Source organism: Leptonotus elevatus, chromosome 15, assembly GCF_054856555.1.
Source record: "Leptonotus elevatus isolate MCC_2025b chromosome 15, RoL_Lele_1.0, whole genome shotgun sequence".
NCBI lineage: Eukaryota > Metazoa > Chordata > Actinopteri > Syngnathiformes > Syngnathidae > Leptonotus > Leptonotus elevatus.
The window spans coordinates 4301669-4327386 of record NC_141253.1 but is presented as its reverse complement, the minus strand read 5'-3'; the positions used below and the strand labels follow the sequence as shown (position 1 = coordinate 4327386).

General features: G+C 40.0%; 3 protein-coding genes across 7 annotated transcripts in view; 1 reads left to right on the top strand and 2 right to left on the bottom strand.

Annotated features, from left to right (window-relative positions):
* Window positions 1-21435, bottom strand: part of pdlim5b (PDZ and LIM domain 5b) — a 40790-nt gene extending 19355 nt beyond the window's left edge. The window contains exons 1-3 of one of the 3 annotated variants that reach the window (XM_086097290.1): window positions 21171-21435; window positions 16625-16730; window positions 4619-4770 (exon numbers count right to left, since the gene is read on the bottom strand). In XM_086097290.1, coding sequence (XP_085953416.1) covers window positions 4619-4770; window positions 16625-16726 — 254 coding nt within the window. In that variant the 5' untranslated portion in view covers window positions 16727-16730; window positions 21171-21435. The remainder of the gene's footprint in view (window positions 1-4618; window positions 4771-16624; window positions 16731-21170) is intronic. The other 2 variants (XM_086097288.1, XM_086097287.1) reach the window with 2 other exon arrangements.
* gdnfa (glial cell derived neurotrophic factor a) overlaps window positions 21241-25718 on the top strand; it is a 42414-nt gene continuing 37936 nt past the window's right edge. Inside the window, exons 1-2 of the mRNA XM_086097294.1 lie at window positions 21241-21403; window positions 24979-25457. Of these exons, the coding sequence (XP_085953420.1) occupies window positions 25379-25457 (79 nt within the window). The 5' untranslated portion in view covers window positions 21241-21403; window positions 24979-25378. The remainder of the gene's footprint in view (window positions 21404-24978; window positions 25458-25718) is intronic.
* The window catches only part of opn4xa (opsin 4xa), a 30947-nt gene continuing 27985 nt past the window's right edge, over window positions 22757-25718 (bottom strand). For 2 of the 3 annotated variants that reach the window (XM_086097292.1, XM_086097291.1), the window contains 2 exons: window positions 25291-25409; window positions 22757-25196 (listed from right to left, as the gene is read on the bottom strand). In XM_086097292.1, the coding sequence (XP_085953418.1) occupies window positions 25299-25409 (111 nt within the window). In that variant the 3' untranslated portion in view covers window positions 22757-25196; window positions 25291-25298. The remainder of the gene's footprint in view (window positions 25197-25290; window positions 25410-25718) is intronic. The other variant, XM_086097293.1, reaches the window with a different exon arrangement.

Below are 25718 nucleotides of genomic sequence, written 5' to 3'. Positions count from 1 at the left end.
CAACAAAATGGTTGCTCAGGTAACAGCCAATCACAGCTCAGCTTCAGAAAACAGGTGAGCTGTGATTTGTCGTTGCCTGAGCCCTGAGCAACAATGATGTCATCTTCAGTCGACAGCACGTGGCAAAATGGCCGCCCCCATGAGATGGATAAAAATGGCTGGATTTTGCTTCGTAACTCAGATTCCACTACCACAATATTAACCAGAATATCATATTTAGACCAGTGGGGCTGCATAGAACATATTATTGTAAAAAAAAGAAAAGAAAAGATGATTAACATTCAATATTAATTTCCTACGAAAAAGAGATAAAAAGGGGGGGGGGGCATATTGCTTTTTTTATCTGCGGATATTTCTGGGGGGCAACCAACTTTAATGCCTAATACATTTTTGACCTATTATTCGATTAATCGTTGGACTAATTAATAGAAAAAAACGCTTTTAAAGATGTCGATAGCTGCAGCCCTAAATAATTGTTGGCCAGGGGACATATGTGTTGAAACCCAACACAAATGTAGAGAATCTTTCTCGTTAAGACCGATTAACAAGCATGGCATTTTGTCTAGTAGTGCACACACTATTTATTAGTGCCGATAATATCGGTGTGACTTGTCGAAAACTGCAAAGCAAGCAGAGCAGCACAAGCGTGATCCGAACAGGTTGACGAATAGGGCGAGTGGAGAGACGGGAGCGTTCCGTTATTGGATGCGCTCCCGTCCGCTCATTCTTCTCTTCCGACCACTACGCCACATGCGGCGGAGGCAGCCAGGAGTCAGTGGGGGCTTCAGGCACCATTAGATCTCCTCCCCCCTCCCCCCCCCGGTTGTAACCGTGGCCAAGCTGCATGCCTTGATTAGAGTTCAAAAAAGTGGCCCGCAGCATCCAACACATCACAAAGTGTGGACGCAGGGCTACTTGCGGGACAGAATATATCAAAAACAGAGAGGCGGTTTTATATAAATTCCAAGCGAGGTGTGGAGCGCCTGCCTCCAGATCAGAAGGCTGTGTTTAGTGTCAGTCGGAATGTCTGTCTGAAATCACTCGTTCTTTGGACTGAAATGTAAACGATTGCGAAATCCTTTCATGGTTCTGACCTAGCATCGGCAACACAAGTTTTTGATTCATTTTGATTCATCCAGTTGAAAAAAAAAAAAAAAACTCAAGGTATAAAACAACAAACTATGTTCCTACAGCGGCAATGTAACCGTAATTTGTATGTAATGTAGGTCAGAGTGCGCCTTAATACCTTAACTCATTTGCTCCCAAAAACGTATAAAAATGTTCTATTTTAAACATTGGCATGGTCCCAAAAACATATTTATACGTTTTTTTTTGTTTTTTGTTTTTTTGTTTTTAATGCTAGAGCATACAGAAAGCTTTGATGCAGCCTCTGACCCGAACAGGTCGATTAAAGCAATGGTAGTTATTAGAAAAAACGGCCAGCAGGTGGCAGCAGAGTATAAGAGATCAACCAGGGCCATGTTGCAACAAGCTCTTTTCCCCAGTGTTTTCAACAGATTTGTGAATAATGATGAAACCTAGCTATATTCTAATGCTAATCGCTGCAAAACGGAAACAGATACAAACTTACTTTTTTTCCTAATGAAAGAAAATACTCTAATCTTTCTTTTGGTAGGTTCCATGTTTTTATAGCAATAAAACACAATATTCTGTGGGCCTTGCAAAATCAGTCAAAATCCAGTAAAACAGCCAGGGAGCAAAGGGGGTTGCTTCGGTGAAAACGGCTGGGAGGGAATGAGTTAAAATAAGACTGGCATTGGCGCCGATAGTCACCCATCGTCAGAGTGATACCGCCTCTGCCTCGATTTGAGCCAGGAAAACCCCTGCATTTTCCTCCTACAACACGCTAAATGAACTGCTCAACCAAGTTCACGCCTGTTGCACGTGCAAACCCCTGAGTAAAACAGGCCCATAGTATTCAAACGTTAGGGTTCCAATGTACTTAGCTAACTTCGTATAAAAACAAAGGATGTGGTGGTATCACTTGTGCATGCTCTGTATTATCTGTCCAAGCCAGGTGGTGCCAAACGCAACCTCTGGGGAGAGGCGTTTCATTACTGCGTGCCGCATAGTTCAATGACAATAAATAAACACCAATTATCATTCCTTCCTAAGGCTACTTCCCACAGCTGCATTGTGTAACCCAAGTGTCGGGCTGATCTGGGGACAAAGCACGGCCATTGAAGTTGAGCGAAAACTTCAGGTTCATATCAGCTCAAAGTACAAATCAAAGGATGAAACTTGGAGAACAGTTTGCTTGGGACAAATTGTGCCCGACAATATACACCAAAAGAAAACCTCAATTTACAACTTGTGTTGGTCTTTTCCTAGGCTTGTTATGCTTTTGATCATTTTCTTCAGGTCTGGTAGCCAGAAAAGATTCGAAAAGTGCTTCCTAAAGCCAGAGTCCAAGTCTTTTCTTTTCACCTAGCAACAAGGGAATAACATCAGCGTCAATAAGCCAGAGCATCCGTTATATGGAAAGACTGCTTAGTTTGTAATACAATGCGCGCGAGACGACGTGCTTGCAAACTGAGAATCTGCGACATGTGCTTATGTTCTTAGAAAGCATACAATATGTCAAGATAGTTACGAGAAAAGTGGCACTTATCGATACCGGCTCATCTCTCGCAACGGTTATTTTTAAAGAAGGAGGCACTTTAGGGTCTCATTTATGAACGCTAAAAGGTAGCGGTTGATCTGTTACACGATCTGTTTGGAAAAGGGGGCAAAGGTAAACACGAGCTTAAGGCTCTTGAGAGTTACGTCCTGGGACGAAACTTAACTCGCATAAATCATCTTTTGGCACTTAGTAGGGATATTATCACAAAGCCAAGAGTCTAAAATCCTAAATCACATTTTTAAGGACATAGCTGGAGAAAGACGAGCTTGACAAAATAGCACTCAAAACTAATGCTGGAAATCATGCAAAAAGTCGATAAAAAAAAAAAAGAGCCTTGTGTATATATTTGGAGACCTGTACTCTGTCAACACAACGTTTTGACGTATTATGCACCCATTGCCCATAAATGATTACATGCAGCTGCAGCACGGAGCTATTTTAAGATCCTTTTCCCACCATTAAGTGGCAAGGGCTCCTTTCTGCCATTCGCTGTTAGAACAACAGACCGTGCGAAACAAGCTGAGATTTTTTTTTTTCTGTCGTCAACTTTTACAGCTTCGAACGTTTGTGCGTGCCACGCTACTTAGCAATGTTCTATTGCGTTTGGCGCAAACAGTCGGCTGGTGAAGGTGAGCCATTTGCGTTTGTTTGGAAGTCGTCATCCTTGGCACGTCCCACTGTTGGAAAGTGTAATTTTGAAAGACGGTGGTAAAAACTGATTACTTTCTAACTAACAACAGCATTGTCAGTCAATAAATGCTAAATTGGGACATGTTGCGTAAATTTGACTTTTTTGTTTTTTTTTGTACATAAATAAAATATCTATATTGCACATGTATGCCCCAAAATTGCCCCAGAATACAGATCCACTACACAAGTAATTAACTCTTTCAAACCCAAAAAAAAGTGTAAATAAGTTTTTTAATACTTTGTTTTTCAGTCCCCAAAACTTATTTATACTTCTTTTTTTTTTTTTTATAATTTGTATGCAAGAGCATACAGAAAGCTTTGATGCGGCTTCTGACCTGAAGAGGTGGCTTAAAGCAATGGTAGTAATTACAAAAAACGGCAGCAGAATATAAGACATCAGGCAGGGCCATGTTGCAACAAGCTCTTTTTGACAGTGTTTTCTACAAAAACGTGAATAATGATGAAAACTTAGCTAATGCTAACTGCTGCAAAACGGAAACAGATACAAGGTTCCATGTTTTTAGAGCAATAGAACTCAATATTTGGCAAAATCTGTCAAAATTCAGCAAAACAGCCAAGGAGGGTTGCTTCAGTGAAAATGGCGGGGAGTGAGTGAGTTAAGTGTGATTTGTCACTTTGGTGATGAAGTGCTCCCTCTACAAGTGAAAATATAACCAGTGCTGCCATTTTGGGGGCTTTTGCGTGCACTGCTCGCTTTTTCAAACTCATCAAGTCGCCACCCCGCAGCTCCGCCTCTTGTGGTCATGTTACTGAAAGTCGCATTGGCAGAGCAGTGGCTCATTTTCATGAAACAGGATGACCTCTCAAAACTGGTCAATTACACCGAGACTCAAAAAAGGAGGGTGTCAATTCTTCTCAGTTTGAACTCACGGGTAAAAAAAAATGTGAAGGGCTGGAGTGGAGACACAAGAGCCGGATTCAATTGATAGGAGCTGCTCATGTGGTGGATCCCAGTCGATGAAGTTTTAGTGTATGCGATGGAATTCCAGGCTTCTTCCTTTTCCTAATGGGCCGACCAGAGGAACGCTTGGTGCACTCAGCGCAAGTTGACGTAAAGCAAAGCTGAAGCCCGAGCTGATGACTTCAACAGATTTGGGTCTGTACACTAAGAGCCTGTCTACACTGCTAATTAAGAGTGTTCAAACGCAGACGTTTCAATGCCACACACAACAGACTTCTTTCTTTTGACATAACTTAAGACAATAATATGCGGGCCTGTCTCCAGTGAGAGCAGGAATTCCGTTCACCAAAGCAGTCGATTACCTCTGTAAATTTAGGCTGAGATTGACCGAGCTGGCTTTGATCTTGTTCTGGGCTTCGAGGTGGTTCATGCTGTCCGCGGAGACGCCGTTGATGGAGAGGATGACATCGCCGATGCTCAAGTTGGCTTTGGCTGCCTTTCCTCCATCCGTCAGCTGCGAGGAAAAATGCAAAAAAAAATGAAAACAAGTTCAAAGATTAGAATATGCGGTCATTCGCCCGACGAGGCCCCTCATCTGACGTCAACGTAGTTCCTCGACGCAAAGACGGGACAGAAAGACAGTCGTCATTTCGAGACCTCTGACGATCGGGTCTTTGCCGACTTTGATCGCAAAGGGGAGGGAAAATATCCGGCTTGCGACAAAAAGCATGACGTCAAGGCACTTACAATCCTGTAAATTATCACAATGAAAAGCCTGTACGATAACAAGGCGTGGCGGCGGGGCAGCCCCGCACACACACCATGAATCACTCAACACACCTTGTTCACGCACTTGAAAACCTGCACAGCCATGCCGGCTGCCATCATGCAGGAGCAGAAAAGATGTATTATTTTTATTGGCACCAAGTAACTTTGGAGGAGGATGGTAGGAACCGCTGCTAAACAAAAAAAAAAAAACTACAAATGTGCTGACTGCTTTATGGCATACGTCACTTCCCACATTACCCATTTGTTACAAAGACGGAAGTCAATTTGAATATCGACACACGATTACCGAATTTCCTGGCAGAAGCTGCAAAACAACTTCGAAAGTTTTGTCTGTGGGAGGGAAGCTACCCGGATTAAAAGGACAAGAATCAACATTGTCCCGGGTTTCACTCGCTGGCGTGAGCTCAAAAATTACACAATGCACCCGTTCTCATGGGAAATATGGTCTTCCTTCAGGCATAATATTACTATTTTTGTCCATTTGGCACCGCCATAATCAACATAAACTGAACGTTTCTTAGTGTTGCTTTAAGCAGGCCAAATACTTTTTAAGACCTTGCATTTATAAGTCATGACCACTATAACAATTAGCAATTATAGGGGTGATACGCTAAATAGAGTAATAAAGTCAGCATGAACTTTTTTTTTTTTAAGTAAGTTTAAAAGTTTTCTATTGAAAACAGTTTTGTTTACTGTGTTTGTGGGATTTTTACAACCTAAACGATTTAAAGACTAAGTGTAATTTTCAAGGATAACTAAGACCTTTTGGGGGAAATTAAACAGCAGTTGTTTTCCCACAAACATCACCAATTAAGCCCCATTTTATCATTAGTTTGTTTATGGACAAATTCACACATTTTCTCTCTCTGCATTCAACTTGGCTCACAAATTTTTTTTTTCCACTGGTGCTAAATAAGAAGACAATAGAAGGCAAAAACAATGTGCCATTGTGTTCTACTTCACAATAGCCCAAGTAGTGGAAAAGGAGCTGGAAAGAATGAGGAAGTGACAAGAATGAGGAAGTGACAGGAGGTGACGGACAAACTTTACAGGGATAGTGACTCATTTCTTTGGAGTCATGCTCCTTGGGATTACTTGGTAGCCCCCAACGGGCAAGCATAGCAGAAGTCTGGGAAATCTGCCGCAAGTGCGAGTTGTTAAAGCAGTCACTCTTACAATGTCTCAACTGACTCAGTGTCCTGCGCCTCTTACTCGCTTTTATGGAGTCTGTCCTGACTCACTCGCTCACAATAAAACGGCTCTTACCGCGTACCAATCACCTCCCGACATACTGGCAGCGGGCTGCCTCTTACGAAAACAGGAAATTTTAACGGCACGGAGAAAGAGAAAAGCTGCTGAAAGACTGTTGAATGCACAGACGTTTTGCATGGCTGCATTCTTTGTCTGAAATCCCAGCATTAGCGTGTTTGTGGTTTGTGAACCTAATGGGGAGTGACAAAGAATTCTGCCCATGTAGGGACCCAAGAAACAAACAATACGTAGAGCTATATATGGTAAACTTACAAGCAAACTATTTGCAGGCACGGAAGGGAGAGGGGGGGGGGGGAAACGTCTGTAATGGACGGACGTGGTTAGCCGTGTTTTTAACGCACACAAGCTAACGACCTTTAGTCTTGCCGGCATGTTACAGTCAGGCTTTCTCACAAAGATACAAAACAAATAAATGTTACTTGGCAGGTGAAATCTGTCATAAATTTGAATGACAAAGAGAAGTGAACTGGAAATGTGTCAAGGGGAGCAGGATGGGTTTTTTTTCAATGTGGTTTTGATCCATATCAACCGATTCAAACGATTCTAGAACGGACGGACGGCGACACGAGTAATGAAACTGAGCTGACATTTCAAGCAGCAAAAAAAAAAGAATCATTTGACTTTTAAAATCATTTTTGATGATTTAGATTCCTACTTTAGTCGTAAATAATAACCGGGTGACGAGCCAGAACACCTGCGCCGCTTGTAAGCATTAGGAGTTGTATTCATTGGCTCGGGGCTGCCTGGCTTCGAACCACTTCGATGTCAAATGCTTATCGCAGCTGATTCTCATTTTGCGAAATACCTTTGAGCAGGGGTCTTAAAACTCGACTTATGTTGCGGAGCACACAAATTCAGGTTGCGCCACCACCAAGGACCTCGTGTAGTTTTGTCCAACATGTTATCAACGTTATGGCAGAATGTTTTCTGTTTTTACAGCAGTTGACTTGTTTTTATGCTTATGTAACAAGAAAGAACGTTTTTTTTTTTTTTTAATCATCAATCATCAATGGTCATTCATCATTACAGTTTAGACTGCATGATTTATTGTTTTTACATTGTACTAAAGCAGCTGGTATCCCCCCCCCACCCCTCCCCCTCCCGTTTAAAAGCTTGTTCAGTTACCAAACAAATCAGAGCAGAGGTGAACCCGGTGGCCCAGAAGCGGCTCCTAAAGAGTTTCCACTGTTAATGCCTTACAGCTACAATGCTTAAAAGGTTGGATTCGGGGAGCGCAAAAAGGATGCTGAGAGGCTTTGCGTTACTTTGACGAAACATTTTCAAATAGCTTAAAGAGCCTCTCCAAATGTTTATGAAATGGATCGTGACCACACGAGAGTCCCCGCTGCGGTCCTCTCCGCACCGCTGACTCCAAAACTTGACGTATGCCGCGCAATACACGTCTGATTTATCGACTTGAAAATTCTGTGGCAAATCACAATAAAAGATAATTAAATTAGTACATACAATGCACTTTGATGTACTTGTATGTTCCCCAGTTGTAAAATATAGATAACGTATGGCTGTTTCTCAACAGGATCCCACTAAAAACACTTGAGTGGGGGATCAAATAAACAGAAAGATTTACAGCCTTCCAACATGTGTCTTCAATTCAGCGTTATCAAATACAGCTATAAAAAAAAAATGTCTATTTAAGCGTTTGCTTAGAAATACTCTAAACGTAATAGTGAAAACTTACAATAAATTATTAGTGAGACTGAGATGGTGCAAGTTGTTGTTTTTTTTAAATTACTTTTAACAGCTAGATCTATGACCCTCCATATAAAATATCTGCTCTGTGGAGTACTCTGCTGCCAAAATGGAATTCTTCACTACAAGTACATGCAGATGAGCGCAGTATTTTTATTTATTTATTTTTATAAAGAGCTCAGTATTGTTCATTCGGAAATGTCATCATCATTGCTCTTTATTTTATTTTTTATTATTATTATTATTATTATTTTTTATTTTATTTTATTTTTTTTTTGAGCGCAGTATTTTAAAAACGTTGGACTCTTTCACACAATGGAGAAAGGCGGGCATTAAAACGGATGAACGGAAGTACTTCCTTCAAACGGGCAACAGACGATAGCAAGCACATCTTTCATTGGGGAATGTTCCTAATCGTCCGCGCTGTGGCACTTTCCGTCTCCCTCCAGTGAAAGTACAGCGCGGCGGTCATCTCGCAAAAAGGAGAACTCATGTAACAGGAAGTGCTTCGCGATACTACCCCGAATGCGTGTGGCGTCAAGTCGACCGAGATGGATGGCCTTATATGGAAAGAGGACCCGCGTGCCTGACGTGATGTCATCGCAACGGGAGTCAAAGCAGGTTGACTCGCGGTGATTGCTGCTAACAAACGTCCTTCTGTGTATTTTTACACAAAGCTTATTGTTGTTGAGTGTTTTTGAATAACCTTACGAGTTGACTGCTAAATTGCCTTCTCGAAGCAATATGTTAACGATTGTGGCAAAAATGGAAACATTTGCATTTGCATCCTAGTTTATTTTGAAACATTTTATTGACGTACTGAATGTGTCGATTATATTATTAAACTGCCTTTGGCGTATTTTTCAGAATCATTTTACAACAAGTTTCGTGATAAAGCAAGTAATTTTACAAATGTATATTCCACTTTCATAAACATGTTGAACATTTCTATGTGTCTCTAAAATTACTGTCCACCCTGTCATTATAGTTTAACTGCCTATTTAAATTAAATATATATATATTTTTTTAAATCAATGTTTTCACTGACATTATGACCAGCATTTTGTCTTTCTTTAAAGAAGGATGACGCCGTGATATGATCATATTATTTTATTGTCAAGCTTATGAAATATAAGTCATAGTGAAATATAAGTTGATATAAAACCCTTTCAGAAATTCAAAATATATTTTTATATTGTTAAACAATACAGTCATCGTGCCAATTGATTCATGTCACTTAGTGAAGGTCACCGTGTGCTTACTAAGGCTAACATTAGCCAAAAATGTCCACCCTGTCGGTGTCCACCGTGTCAGAAAGCACATATATCATATATTTTGCTGTGTGTGTATATACATTGTGTACTTTCAGTACATTTATAAATCAAGTGTGGAAGCAATGGAAATTTCTTGTGCACAGTTTGCCGTCACACACTACAAGTTTATGCTGCTGTTTGGAAGCAAGATAGCACAATTAAACATAACCGGCAGTTTTTAAAATGTGGCTTAGTACAGCACTGTTATTTCATGCACTTCGAGACCACATCATTTTATGCAAATGTCATGTTTCAACTTCACCCTCGATTCAATGGGTTTTATCCTATATTTTGCCAGGATTTGTCGTTTAAGGTTAAGGGTTTGGAACGTATCATTTCCGTAGTATTCAAACCAAAACGTGTGTACCAAACATGACTTTTCATGGGAAATTACACTAAATTCCCACGGGAACAGGTTGATGTGACTCATCTCAACCTGCGGGGAAAGCACTCAATATTTAGCACTCCTAAAATCGCCCCACCCCCTCCCACCTTGCACAGACTGTTAATTACATTAATGAAGAGGCCGAACACAACAATACAGGGGGCGCCAAATACTTCAGCATACATACGTCCCAATTAAGAGTTCAAGAAGAGGGTTCGACACATGGTTGTCATGGTTTTTGACGGCAGCCTCTTATTACTTCAATAAGGCCCTTGGAAAAGTCGCGGGTGGCCTAGCCGACCTTAAACAGGAGCGCTTAGTCAAATTGCCATGACAACGCAAACAAAACAACACAAAAGCAGCGCGAACACTGAACGCTCTATAGTCCGCTCAGAAACAACCCAGAGGATATGAAAAGAGTGGAGCACATGAGTGGAGTTCCATTAAAAGGCTAGCCAATCCGGAATCCCCGCCCCCCCCCCCCACCCCCAACCCACCCCCATGGTGCTCTTCATAAAATGATGTGTATTTGAGCTTATGTGACAGGAAGCCACTTGAGAAGTGAAGACAGAGCACAGACCTGCCGTAAAAGGCAAAAACAGTTCATTTAAATGATCTCTTGGCGAGTGGGCCTACTGTTGTTGGCCAGTTGAGCGATATTAGTCAGTGATGGCTCACTGCATCTCATTCCACAATTGCAGTTAATCAGCCTGTAAAAAAAAATTAAAAGCGCTATTTATTAAGGGTGTGCCCCAAAAAAATCGATTCTTATAAGAATCGCGATTCTCATTTAGTATGATTCAGAATCAATTTTAAATGTCCCAAAATCAATTTAAATTATTGTATACGGTCTTCCCTTTGTTTGTGTGTGCCTTTATTGGGAGAGCTGTTCATGTTGTACCCGATGTGGTCACTTAGGGGCAGTGTGGTTCCACGCGGTCTGATACACTGTTAAGTTGTAGCCACGGAGAATAGAAGGAAAAAGTCACGATCAAGTTATTCCAATAAAAGTTGTTGTTTTTTTGCAGCGTGGAGACGATCTTTTGAGTGATAAAAGTGCCGCGAGTAGATCATGACGATTCCTTGAACATCTATAAATTGAAGCAAAAATCATTGTCAATCAAATCATTTTGAATAAAAAAATCATTCTTAATTGAAAATCGATTCTGAATCGAATCGCGCACCCAAAAATCGGAATCGAAATCGAATCGTGAGACATTCAAAGATTCCCACCCCTACTATTTATAGACTGGGCAAAGTTGTTGTGTTGTGGAGCTTGTTTACCGGGGAGAAATTAAGCTGCTGAAAAATTGGCAAAAAAACTACAGCTCTCGCTCGCATTTCGAGTGTCTTCAGCCTTGCTTGTTCTCACAAGTAACCACATCGGACAGCTACGGCACGTCACAGCCCTGCAGGCCAAGTTCCAGTTTAGCTTCCTTTAGTTGGACACTCATTAGAACGACATGTTAGCACGAAATATTATTACTTTCTTCCGAAGCAATGCAATTCTGACCAGAAGGCGTTGGAATCGACCCTGTCTCGTTTAATGACTTCATGAGAATTGCTGAAAAACTGGAAGCATGCTGTCGCTATCCAAATATGGATGGACACTCTTGCAGAGGGCTTCAGTGCTGTAATAGCAACCACTCAATGGCCATTTATTTTGGCTTTAGCCCAGATTGAAATGCAGATGACTTCAACAAAAACCTCGGACACGAGACGGGACCATACAGGGAAGGCACTAAATACAAAGTGGTAGAGATGACATAGAAGTCGGTAGATTAACAGGCGTGGTGACCAATAGCACAAAATCAGAAGGCAAAGGGCATATATTTATTTTAATTTTATTTTTTACATCTTGTGTTTTTTTTCCTAGGTCCTACTTGAGCCAAGAATTAGTGCGCGGAAAAGTACCAGTGGCTCGTCAATATTGAATACACTTTTTAAAAATGTATGTATATGTATACACAAACAGTGGAGCAACACATGTAGGCAAACAATATAACAATATTATTTTTGATACTGAATCTCTCACAACAGACTCAAGGGGGAAAAACGGTGCAAAAGGACTCTGATTTGTTTGGATTGAATACATATTTCCAACAGGAAATCATCGAAACAGAGTTATTGGATTAGAGGGTCAAACTGTCAGCACGACTGTAAAAGCCAAGTTTGAAGCAACATTTGAAATTTAATTAAAAGCCAAGTCTCACGAGATGTGCTGAAATCTCACATGACATTGTGCATTGGACGTATACAGTAATTTTCCATTTGATTTTTTTACGGTATTTGACTTTAATAATAGTGCTACACGTAATCTGACCTATGGAATCCAGGCATTCGATGACCACTAAAAACAGTCTAGATAAACATGCTTAATACAGCAACTTGAGTATCGTTATTATTTTTTTGTTAATATAGTAAAAAGATATTTTCAAATCCCAACAGCCATTCGATGTTGACTTTTGCGTCTTTTTCCCAGTGGAAAACTCACACCTCTCTACCGTAATATCCTGTAACCACAAGTACAGTAATCAGGTCTATAAATCATCCATACAACACTGTGGGGTTCCCAGCGTCCTATTCAGAGCAAGCGCACATCTGTTTATGATAAATGCTGACAATTTGAAGCAATGTCTCAATGTCGCATTCAGGATCACATATGGCGCATGCTTGCGTACTCCGCCTCAAGGCTACGTACATGCATCGGGGGTTGCCCTGTTCTGTCGTTGCCCAATACACAAACAGCCTCACATAATGCGGCGTGCATAATCAAGTGCCGGTAACCATGCGGTGAGGTGAATGACATCATAATTCTGAGGTAAAGCCAGAGCTGTTGTGTGTGTATATACTGCACTGCGAGCCGAGTCTATTTTGCATCGTGGGTGAAATAAGCTCGCGGTCCAAACAATTTTCTCCTCGGTCATCAAATGCAGGAAGTAAATCAACACTCAAATAAATCCATGGCAGATGTTTCCATATGTCAATTATAAGCTCGCTTTCTGGACCCCCGGTCACACTGTTGAGCAAACAGCACAATCACTTTTGATTGATATCGCACGGGAGACAAACAAGGAAGCTGGAGTTGATTGTCGAACGCTTCCCCTTTTTTCCCATGGTCGGCTCAAACGCATAGCAGGTATGCGTTTGAAGCTCGAGCCGAGAGTTCGAGGCTCAAAAAACATACCTGCTCGTCCAAATGACGAATTCTTTCACGTCGCCCCCCTGAACTTTTAATGATGTCGTCTAAATCAGTGGTTATAAAAAAAAGGAAAATAAATAAATAAATAAATAAATACCTGACGACATGGCTTTAAAAAAAAAAAATTGAAAAGAAAAACAAAAAAAGATTTAAAAAAATAAAAAAAATAAAAAATAATAAATAAAGAGCAATGATGATGACATTTCCGAATGAACAATACTGAGCTCTTTATAAAAAAGAAAAAAGAAAGAAAAAAAAAGAAAAAATAAAAAATAAAAAATAAATAATAATAAATCAGTGGTCACCAACTCCAGTCCTTAGTAGAACCTCAAATCAAACCGCCCGTTGCAACGACAGACGTCAGGACCGATAATCCTCCTTCATGTTTAGAAAAATGACTCTCAAAATTGCTTTGCGTTCTTGTCTTTATGTCTCATGTGGGGATTGTGTTTCAGATAAGGAAAACAAACAAGAGGAAGACTCCTTCCTGGCAAAATGACAACAACCGGAAATCTGAACAATTCACATTGACTGGGAGGAAAATATGCAAATGAGCGAGCATAGTAGTGAGGGTGTTTAACCCTATTAAGCCAAATGTATTATATTAAATATAAGACATTTTGAGCCCTCTATTTCACGAGTATAATATTTGTATTTTTTCATTAAAACCCTGACGTATATGATCTGACACATGCATTGCACGGAGAATCCATTAGAGGGCGGTATCACCCAACTGATGGCTTTTCCAGCGACCTTGCAAGATCGCTCCAATTGAGAAAGGAGAGACACCTAAAAGTGGGAAAATGTTCTTTCTGATTTTGGGAGATACTAATATGTTTGATATGTCGGTTTATTATTATATTTTTGACAGTTATATATGTGCGAATTTAAAGCATTGTGACCAGATGTATCAAATATGACACAAATCAAGTCATATGTGGAAGTTGATATAAAAAAAAGAAGTTTTTTTGTTTGTTCAAAAGGACCAATAAATACTCTATTTACAAAGAATCAGAATTTTCTCTCATATATTTCATGGTTCTGGCTTTATAGGGTTAACATGTAACTAGTTAACTCATTCACTGCTATAGACGTCAAAAATTCATTTGAACTATTTCTATTCGTTTAAAAAAAATCCACTTTTGTTAACAAGAGTATGAAAACCAAGAATTTTTTTAATTGTATATTTATATTAGATATAAAATTTGAGATTGATCATGAGTTAACTAGTGAAGTCATGTGATTAATTACGATTAAAAATTGTAATCGCCCCTAATTTTTAATAATCTTTTCTTTTTTAAATCGCGTCACGCGATTACAATTTTTAATTGTAATGAATTGTATGACTAGTCAACTCACGATTAATACTTTTTTAAATATCTGTTCTAAATGTAAAAAAAAAAAAATCTAGGTTTTCATACTCTTGTTAACAAAAGTGGAGAAAAAAAAGTTAAACTAACAGAAATAGTTCAAATGAATTTTGGACGTCAATGGCAGTGAATGAGTTAATTACAACAACAACAACAACAACAAAATCAAATGTTCAACACATCAGACACGAGCTACACTCCCCTTGCCAGCTCAGCTGACTGATATTATTTTTAACCCCCTGGTAAAACATGACATCGCCATTCTCAGTAAATATCACGTTCCCGGCAGCTCATAAAACCTTTATGAGTCCTGTACATGCCGTGCGTATATACTTTAGAAATTCACAGTCAAACTGATACGCCATCAATCGACACGTCGTAATCACACGCCGATGACAAGAATGCTTCTACTCCGATACGCGTGCCAACGTGACCGCAAAATGTCACGCATTCCAAAGTTATCGCGGGACGTAAATAGACTGAGCTGGCGACTTTGTACTCAAACAGATGGTAAGAGTTCCTCAAAAGAAGAGCCATCTTCAAGTACCGTAACCGATGCTGCCGGCAACAAATAAACAGTCGGCGACCTCGCCTGTGACACTGAGATTACAACTTCATAACAGGAAGCAGTCAACTAAAAAGCTCTGCTCATTCTGCGCCGGCAGGAATCAGATCCTCCTCTAAAGTCTTGGAACAATCGAGTGTGTTGCACTTCATGCCCTCACACCAACAACATAAACAGTGTAACTATGTTTAGGATAGGCAAGCGACCTCTCCCTTAATATTACTCTAAAATCATGTGGCCCCCTAAGGTCGGAATAGTTATTACTGAACCACAGCAGCTTTCTGAAGTTTTTTTCCATCATATGGGAAATTTGAGGAGAACTTCAGTGCGGACCCAGTACTTAACGTTGTTTTTGTTATCCCACATTTAAATGGCCAAAATGACAGCAAACATTAGTTTATAGGTTTATGCACAGAGGCACTTATAGCATAGTCAGATATAAGCCTGATGGGATTTGTAGCCTTACAGTTTAATGCCTTCTGTGACCAAGCTAGTAACTCAATCTTCTTGTATATTAAATCAATTTTCCCACATTGGAATGAATCCCTTCCAGACTACCTTTTTTTTTTTTTTACGTATTTTTTTGTTAAAGAACAACAGCATAAAGAAGTATCATTATTGTTTGTTGTCACAACAGCTGTAGTGTTGTATGTGTGCCTCAAAGGGGCGTGGCCTAATCAGTTGGTCCAATAGTCTGCATGTGAGCGTGAGTTTGTGCTTACTGTAGTTCCTCGTAAATGTTCTCATTTTGTGTTTGACTCTTCGCCCCTTTCAATATTTTCTTTTTTTTTAATTATTAAATTTAATGTCGCAAAAAACGTTAAAAAAAAGATTGGCAATAATATGTTCTATGCAGCCCTACTAGTCTAAATATGGTATTTTGGTTAATATTGCATTAGTGGAATATGAGTTAAGCAGCAAATTGCAAAATCCAGCATTTTTTATCAATATCAGAAGGCGGCCATTTTCCACTTGCTGTCGAGTGAAAATGACATCATAGTTGCTCGGGTCTCACGGAACAACCAATCACAGTTCAGCTTCAAAAAAACAGGTGAGTTGTGATTGGTTGTTGCCTTGAGCAATTCTGATGTCATCTTCAGTCGATAGTGGCAAAATGGCCGCCCGCTGAGATGGATAAAAACGGCTGGATTTTGCTGCTTAACTCATATTCCACAAATCGTCGCTGCAATGAAAAACACTTATGTCCATTTTTCACCCCAGTTTTTTATTTTTATGTTTTTAAGATATCTGCAATTAGTTTCATTGTCATTTTTTGGGGGGGATGTCTGCATTCAGCTTCATCCCAAAAACAAAAAAACTTAAATTTAAATTTAAAAAATTGACACGTGTGTTTCACATGGCAGCGACAAAATTAATATGAAGTCATTCACTGCCATTGACGCCTATAAAGGTAAAAAAAAAAAAACTTTAATCGCCTGACGCCCCGAATTTGTAATCTTTTTTTTTTTTTTCGTTCACTGCCATTGACGGTATTTTATATATTTTTAAATATTTCTATTAGTTTAACATCCCCCCCTCATTTTATTGTACATTTAGAACTGATATAACATTCGTGATTAATCGTGAGTTAACTAGGGAAGTCATGCGATTAATTACAATTTAAAAATGTAATTTTTTAAATTATTATTTATTTATGAATTTATGGCACTGAATGAGTTAACATAGTCAATGACACACGCAGGTGGAGCACAGATAGGCCTCATGCCCAGGAGGTAACAGAGGAGGCGTACTCGCCACTCACCCGCGAAATAGTGAGGGGAAGACCAAAGTCCTTTCCTCCTTGTAGCCTGAAGCCCCACGGAGCCGAACCGGCCAGGGTGACGCTGTAGTTGCTGCTCATCATTCACCTGAGAGACACACAAGGTTTGATGAGATGTCATTAGCATACATTGAGCAGGTAGCCAGAAAATGTCGCCAGATAGTTGATACATTCCTTTCTGTGTAGCTGTACAAAAAGGGAAACAGAGATGGGAAGATACTTGCAAAATTGATTAGAGTTGCAACTATTAAATCATTTGCTCCCAAAAACGGATAAATGCGTTCTATTTTTTTTTTTAAATTAAGTGTCCCAAAGACGTGTTTATACGTTTTTAATGCTAAAGCATACAGAAGGCTTTGATGCAGCCTCTCGGAGAACGGTTGTAGGTATTACAAAAACAGCCAGCAGGTGGCAGCAGAGTAAGAGAGATCAACCAGGGCCATGTTGAAAAAAAGCTCATTTACCCACAGTTCTCTACAGATTTGTGAATAATGATGACATTTTGCTATATTCTAATGCTAATTGCTGCAAATCGGAAACAGATATAAATATATTTATTTATTATTTTTTGAAAGAAAGGACTCTAATCTTTCCTTTGGTAGTTTCCATGTTTTTATAGCAAAACCTGTCAAAATCCAGTAAAACAGCCGGGAGCGAAGGGGGTTGCTTCAGTGAAAACGGCTGGGAGTGAATGAGTTAAATATTTTGTTAATCATTGATGCTACTGATTTTTAGTTATACGCGGGTTGCCAATTTAGCTGCATCCCTGTGTAAGATGTCAAATAGTCTCAAAACTTACTTTGCCCGCGTTCCCACTTTCAGAGCATTATCGATGTTGAAGTTTACAATAAACGGTTAGGAATCAACATCGTCTCACAAAAAAAAAAAAAAATGAAACCCTGTTAATCCTTTGTTTACTTTAGGATAATCTCAGCCCGATTATGTCAGTAGCTGCTCAGTGAACCAAACCAGTTGCTCACGACTGCATAACAGAAGACCGCGTTCATTCGTGATACTTCTAAAAAGGATCAAACCAGACTTTTAAAATCCAATCAAATCTCTTTTATATAAATGAGTAGAGTCAAAGGGACGGATTTGGTTTTTTGGATTTGGATCGAGTTGGCAATGGCATCCGCTTCCTTTCTACAAACTGCGAGACTTTTGGCTTCCATCTCCACTGCGGTCTAGACAAGATCCCGGTGGCTCTGCATCCGTAAAACTCATTCCTGCATCTTACAAATGCCGATTGAGAAATCCGAGCGCGGATTCCGTCACACCCCGGTCGGATAAAGACACGCCAGGGCTCGCCTGCGACTGACTGCCGACCTAATGAAACATTTGTATGCATCATCTCCAATACACCCCCCCCCAAAAAAATATATGTACATGAATGGGACAGCGGCAATTTCGCCAAATGTGAGACACATGTGCACTGCTCACATTTCACGCGCGATTAAGTTTCACCGGCTTGACCCCCGTTTTCGCCATGCATTCCCCCTGAAAATTGCACGCGGTGAGACGGGGTTAAGTGCCGTCACATGTTCATGCTTTTCTCATTTGAAGAGTTGTGTGTGTGTGTGTGGGGGTGGGGGGTGGAAATTGCCTTGTCATATTTACAGAACACGGCTTGGTTTTTAATATGTCGGGGTGTGACTTTTATGACAGCGTCCAGCTGAGAGACTGCGTGAAATCTGCCACGGCCGCACAGTTTAACACAAACCACAGCGCTTGTGGAATTATAGGAACTGTGACCTGCCCGACAGGAAGGGTGGAAGCTGACATGAAAACATGACATCGAGGGCCAAGTCATTAGCGTAATACATCACGCACGGCGCGGCGCAATTATTTTGACGGGCAAAAAAACTATTTGGGGAATCAGAATCCCCTGACGCTGCCGATTTGGAACCTGCCCGCGGCTTTTACAAAAAAACAACAACAGCAACAGGATGGTGACAATCGCTTTCAACAAAACAAAGTGGGAGAAGTGAGCGTTGCGTGCTGAAACCTCACAACCCCCGGTCTTGGCATTGCGGGCTAACCTTGCTCGCAGATGTCTTCCCGCCTCCAGCTGTAAAATTGCCCAGCTGACTTCAATGTCAAGAACAGCAATACTAAAAAAAAGTAGGGCTGGGTTTAAAAAAAACTTGAATGATTGATATCGAATCGGTTTTCCTTTTCGAGCGCAATATCGATTCATGAAACCATGAATTATTTAAATATCTTCTTTTTTCCCATAAATTCTTAACTCGTCTGCTCCCAAAAACATATAAATACGTTCTATTTTAAGTGTCCCCCAAAGACGTATCTATAAGGTTAATGGTGGCTTTGATGTAGCCTCTGAACCGCAGAGAACGGGTAGTAAAGTCAATTGCGGATCAAAATCACACGTCGAACCCGCGTATCATTTCGCATACTCCCTAATATGGAGAAGACAAACATTGCAGTCATGTCGCCGCTTGCGTTGCAAGCACTGACGATATCGTGCGCGGACATGAGCGACCGCACCTTTGAAATGTTGACGAGAGACAGCAGGGAGTTAAGGTGCGACGGGCATTTTCAACAAACGTCAACGTCGGGACCGAGCGAGTTCCAGTTCACTTTCCTGGATACGCTCCACTTCAGCCTTATCTTGTGGAATGGCACTTTGCTGCACTTTGTATTTCAACACTTTCACACCCAAATAAAACTGGGATCAAAACAATTCCTTCTATATTGTGCTGGAAAAAAAATGATACAACAATTATGAAGTCGCCAGCATACCGGAATGGTATTTTTCTTGGCCTTACAAGTTCCACTGTGTATATTTTTAAACCTTACATACCTATGTACCTTTTTCATAAACCCACAGGCATCAGATCGGTTTAATAAAATCTCGGGCCTCTCTCGCTTTAGAGGCTTATCAAAAACGTCCATTTAAATTGAGCGCAGCAGTTTTGAATGTACATACAATTTTGACTTCTGCAAGTATTTAAAAAAAAAAAAAAACATCCTAATGAGTTTCGGTGGCTGATCTCATACGTCATGCGCATTCCGCATGTCAGGTGGCGATGTGGCCTGGTTACATCATTTTATGCCCTCAGAGTTCATGTCACCTTCCATTTATGGCTGTTACGCGTTGGGCTGGGCGACTTTGCCTAAAAATAAATTATTATTATTATTATTATTATATTTGATTTATTTTGACATAAACCAACAACTTAAAAAAGTTTTGCTTTTATTTGATCAGTTCACAAAAGTAACCATATATCTTCTCTTGGAAATACACGCCGTAGATTTAAAAAAAAAACCCACAAGATTAACGCTCCAACCCCGACCTTGTTAGACTGCAAACTGTCAACCAACCGTTTTTTGGCAGCAAATGCGTGTTGTTTATTACCGCCAGCCCGCCTGGTGCTGGTAGGACAACGTGTCCTAACCTGAAATTTATGAGACATCTTTTGTACACATGCCGATAACACTGATGTATTGAAGCCGGATTCGCAAAATTCAACATACTCGTGCCAAAATTCCATAGAGTCAAATCTGAGCTTCATCGCTGCGAGGATGGATTTACACAGCAAAACAAGTGCGGCATAAAGGCGTGTATCAGATTTGTGTGTCAATGCCATCTCGGCGTAATCTAAATAGATTGATTGGCGACGTACACAACAACACAAATTTAAAAAAAAATTAAAACACCATATATAAATGTAAACTACATCAAAAGCATAGCCCATTAAACACGGTGTGTATATGAGACCATGGAGGTGTATAAAATATGGCCGCCTAGATGTGTGCCCTTCATTCAGTGAACAAAATATTTTTCCGACAGCAGCTCGTGGAGTAATATGAAGGTCGAAGTTCACCCATGCAAACTGGTGTAAAATTAATATTCGCGCCGTGTTATTGTTTTCCTATGCGGTGATGACACTTGTTGAGTTATTTACTTGCAATTTGTTTCATGTGTTCAGTCCAAACTAAACACAGCCATAAAGTATTCAATATTGTTGTCACTCCAAATGTACAGAGAGAGAAAAAATGGACAGGCAACAAAAAAACAGATGCAGTTGGGACCTGCACTCTAATAAATCCAGCCTAATGTGATCCAGGGATGTCCTAAAGGAACTAAACTGTGGTAGTTGTATAAAACCATAACTAACAGTGATATATTCAAAACATAATAAAATGTAATGATCGTATGTGCATTTAAAAAAGGAGCAGACACGTGTAGCCACACCCCACTTATAAGAGTCATGAGACAAAGTAAGTAAGTAGGTTTCTGTTGACTTGTTTACGCAAGGATTTGCGTAGTAAAATTTCGCAAGCATCTTAAATTACACACCCAACCAAACAAAAACCTTAACTTTCCATTTGTTTCCTTCGTGACAATAACACCAAACTCCACGAATGACATGATTGTTTATCCTTGTCAATAAAAGCAATTCAAAGTCGTGGAGGCGAAACTTAAAGCGTCCGAAAAAGAAACACCACCGGGGGGTGACACGAGCGAACGTTCGTCCCCGAGTATGACGCGCGGTGCCGGGTTTACCTTGCCTTGCGAAGCCGCTCTCTGCCGGTGCTCGAGTGGGAGGAGAGAGACGCGTCCGGTCTCTCGGTTCTCAACTTTGAAGGGCAACTGACTGCACTGAGCGGAACTGGGACTTCCGCATGTACGCCTGCCGGTGGGAGGTCGTACAGCAACGAATTGGAGAGAGAGATATGCCGGGGTGGCCTCGAGCGACACGCGGAGGATGACTGGAGCTCGTTTGACGGGGTAGTGAAGTGAGTCCTCCCCTCTTGGAGCGTGTGAGGACAGGTCGAGTCCAGCCGCTGTTTGGGGACTTCCGCTAAAAGCTAATGCTAACTCTGGGAGTAGCAGTAACGTAGCAACACCTATCACACAGCTGAAAGAATATTTTAGTTGTTATTATTTAAGTCATGTTTTGTTATCATTGTTATTTTTTTAATATATTAGTAGTATTTTAGTTTAGTTTATTTATGTATTTATTTGATTTGATGTATGTTTACAACAAACGCTGATGAACATTTAATATACGTTTTACATTTAAAAAATGGAGGGGAAAGGGTGAGGAAAAAATCAAAAACGTGAAAAAATATATATATATATATATATATATATATATATATATAAAAAGAGGGAAAATCCGTGAATATAATTTTGTTTTATTTGTGAATCCGCGGGTGCCGAACTACGACTACGCAAGGGTGGAATTTATTTAATTGTTTTAGTCGCAATATTGCCAATCACCACTAGATGGCAAACATGGTTTAGTTATCTCAGAGCCGTATATAGAGAGAGTTTGGCCATCTCGGCTTCGGCAGGGTAACAAGTTGGCGTCCGAAGGTCATGTGACCAATCACTCTGTGATTAGTCACGCTGTGATTGGTCAACTGCTGCTCACGTAACACACGGACGCCATCTTGTTACCCTGCCGAAGCCAAATTGGCCAAACTCTCTCTCTATAAACGGCTCTGAGTTATCTAAAAAAGTGAGTAGGCCGAATAGTCTTCTTCTTCTTTTTTTTACGTAATTGGAATGATCTGCAGGACATTGTACCTCCAATAATATTGACATTTTGAGTGTTAACAAGCACAAAACTCATAAACGGTATGCTTTGCTTGTTTCTCTTCCTCTTGTTCTTTTTTTTTTCTTTTGAAAATGATGGCTGTGACATTTTCCTCACAATGTTTATAAGTGTAATTTACATTTTCCATCATTTCAAAAATCTCTCACCCCAACCTTGCACACCTTCAGAGGGGAATCCAACGGGACTCCACAAAAGGACACAAATTCCCCATACAAAGGGTAATGAATGATTGACGTGTCTTGCCAATAAACAAAAAGAAAGCCATTTCAGTAACTTTTTTTTTTGGGCTCTGTAGTCACACGAATTATATATGCCAGAAAACTAAGCCAGCATCTAAGTGCTCACAAGAAGTTAAGGATATTTGGCTTTCGAGTGAAAATTCTTAACCTAAAATGCACTTTACACGTGATCTTTTTTTGACCTTCTTCAAAGATTTGACTATTTCAGTACTGTTTTTGTACATCGTGCTGTTCCGTATGGCAAAATTCACAACCGATGTTTGAGTCGATGAATCCACAAATTAGTATTTGTATTTAAATATTCCTCTTTATTACGCTGTTCACATTTTTGACATTATAAGAGCAAGACAACACCTAGCAATTGATCAACAAATGAAAGAAGTCATCCATGATTTACAAATTAGAACGCTGTGACACATCGACTGTCTTACACAGATACAATAAATAACACAGTAAAGGTGCGTCCTCTAGCGGTCACCCAAAAATGTGCATACAGGATGTAATAGAAATAGATGGTTAAATATTAAAATTCCTCCTATCCATGCCATGATACTTAATCAGGAGTTGTGTCCGTGCTGAAAGGCGTTTAGTAAAGATTACACGGCAAGTACAGCAGATGGATATGACTTGTTTGCCTTTGGCTGCAGGGTCAGCTGCTTTCAGCCGCACACGTGATCGTGAGCCATGTCAATATATGGTAATAAACTGATCTCAAGCTCGACCAGCTGCAAATTCCCCCTCGTGCAAAGCTATCGAACCACTGAAGTGTACCCGTTTGTTTATGTAAGGTCACGATGCTACACGATACGATAACTTCCTCTCTTATTTGAACGTTTTTAAACAATAGCGATTGCACAAACAACAGGGCAGTAGCGAAAGAGTGATTTGAATTGCCGCGTTGCTACTTTTAATGAATAGTTTGCCACAAACTGTATGTCCAATAACGTAAGATACACCCGCACAATGTCTTTCAAGAAGTGTTTTTTAACAATATGTTTGTTATTGTGGTCATATTTGCATTAGACTGAGAGCCGCTTCTAATATTTTATTGCCGTTACTGTACGAGTGCCTGAGAGGAGAAGAATATTCGAAATATTCATCAGTATGGTGCAAGAGTATTGAGGCTGGTGAAACTGGTAGAAACTGGATTTCCTCATATAGTGACCGCCTCCACAGTAGAAAGTACATATTATAATAATATTTGGGTAAATAAAAAGTATCCCCCCCCCCCCCATTGAACACAATCTATTTTATTTCTAAACAAAACATACAAACTAACAGAAAAAAAAACATGTACCGTCACATTTAAATAAATAAATACATAGATAAATGTTAACATTCTTCTTCTGTTTTAATTCTTCTTCGTAAGTCACAGCGTCCCATCACTGGTGAGCTATTTTTTAGAACAGACCCACGAGCTACTCATGTTGTTCTTAGGGCTAACTAGTACGCACTGGCACTTTTTTTTTTTAGTTTTAGTTTAGTTTTATTTTTTTTATTTTTTGTTTTTAAGTGTGTATTACTTGTGCGCAATATTTAAAAAACACCATTGGAGCAACGTCATCTGAAGGTGCTTTTCTATTGGCTGCTGCTAGATGACATCACTTTTGCGTGACACGCCTTCAAATGTCCTTATTCCGGTTAATATCAAAATAAATCATCCCCAATGGCTCATGCATTAAATTGATTACCAAAGACTAAAATGAAGGACATTTTTGCTATAATTATAGTTCGTTTTAGTTAGTTTTGTAAACATAAAATGTAGTTTCAGTTACTTTTCGTTATTTAATAAGCATTTCCATTTTTATTTTATTTCGTTAACGAAATTGTTTTAGTTTTTTCGTTAGTTTTAGTAAACTAAAATAAGATGACACAGTTGTGTCAGTTAATAGCAAACAAAATCTGAATTGTGTCTTTTCAAGCATACAGTTTTAATCAATTAACTAATTTGCTCCCAAAAACGTATAAATACGTTCTATTTTAAATATTACCATGTTCCCAAAGACTTATTTATAAGATTTTTATGCTAGAGCATACAGAAGGCTTTGATGCAGCCTCTGAACTGAAGAGAATGCTTGAAGCAATGGTAGTTATTACAAAAACGGCCAGAAGGTGGCAGCAGAGTATAAGAGATCAACCAGGGCCATGTTGCAAAAAGCTCTTTCCCACACTGTTTTAAACAGATTTGTGAATAATGATGACATTTAGCTATATCCCAACGCTAATTGCTGCAAAACGGAAACGGATATAAATGTTTTATAGCAATAGAACACAATATTCTGTGGGCCTCGCAAAATCAGTCAAAATCCAGCAAAACTGCCTGGAGCGAAGAGGGTTGCTTCAGTGAAAAATGGCTACGAGTGAATGAGTTACATGCGGCTTCTTTGATAGCGGCGCTCACTATTTGAGGAAATATTCCAAGTTTAACTTTTTAACTTTAACCATCTAGACTCGACAATATATACGTATAAATCGAGTAATGATCGTATGGTTTTGTTTTTCCACACAGTCCAGCGGCTCTGTCACTGATGGTCCGGCTGACCAGGACAGGAGCCCGCCTGACTTTCACTTCGCCTTCCCTGTAGGCTTGCTGTGGCCCCTCTTTGGTTGATGTCTCTCGTAGAAGACCGAGTTCTCGTCTTCAGGCTCCTCCTCCTCCTCCCCTTTCCTGCGCCGAGCCTGGAGCGGGACCATGACTCAGGTCACATGACTGGCGTGCGCTTCGCTCTAAGTTAGGCAGGCATCAATGGAAATGCTTCATTTAGAATTTTTGTGTTTGTCATGACATTAGTTGGAATCTACAGTTGCAGATGTGCTTCACCTGCATGATCATTGGGGTCTTTTGTCTTGGTTTGGCTCCTTAAGCGCTCCAAGGGAATAGGTGGACCTCAAGCAAAGGTTTTGGTCCAATGGATCGAGCTCTACGTCGCTCCACACCTGCTGAATGGGGATGGGATGGGAACATTCACATGCATTTTGTATATTCAGGTAAGAGTTTTTTTTAGCCAATCATAAACATAAAAAAAAGTCATTTTTAGAAAGTAAAAAATGAAAAATGGGAATAGCACATCTGGAGTTAAGTCGGAATATCACAAATACAAAAGTATTTAAAAAAAATTTTTTTTTTGTGTGTGACAGGGGTTCTTAGTAGGGATGTTTCGATACAAGCGGTTCAACTACGGTACTCTCAGTACTCAATACTCCCTACTTGTTAGTTTACATGGCGGCAACGTAAGTCTTTTACCGCCA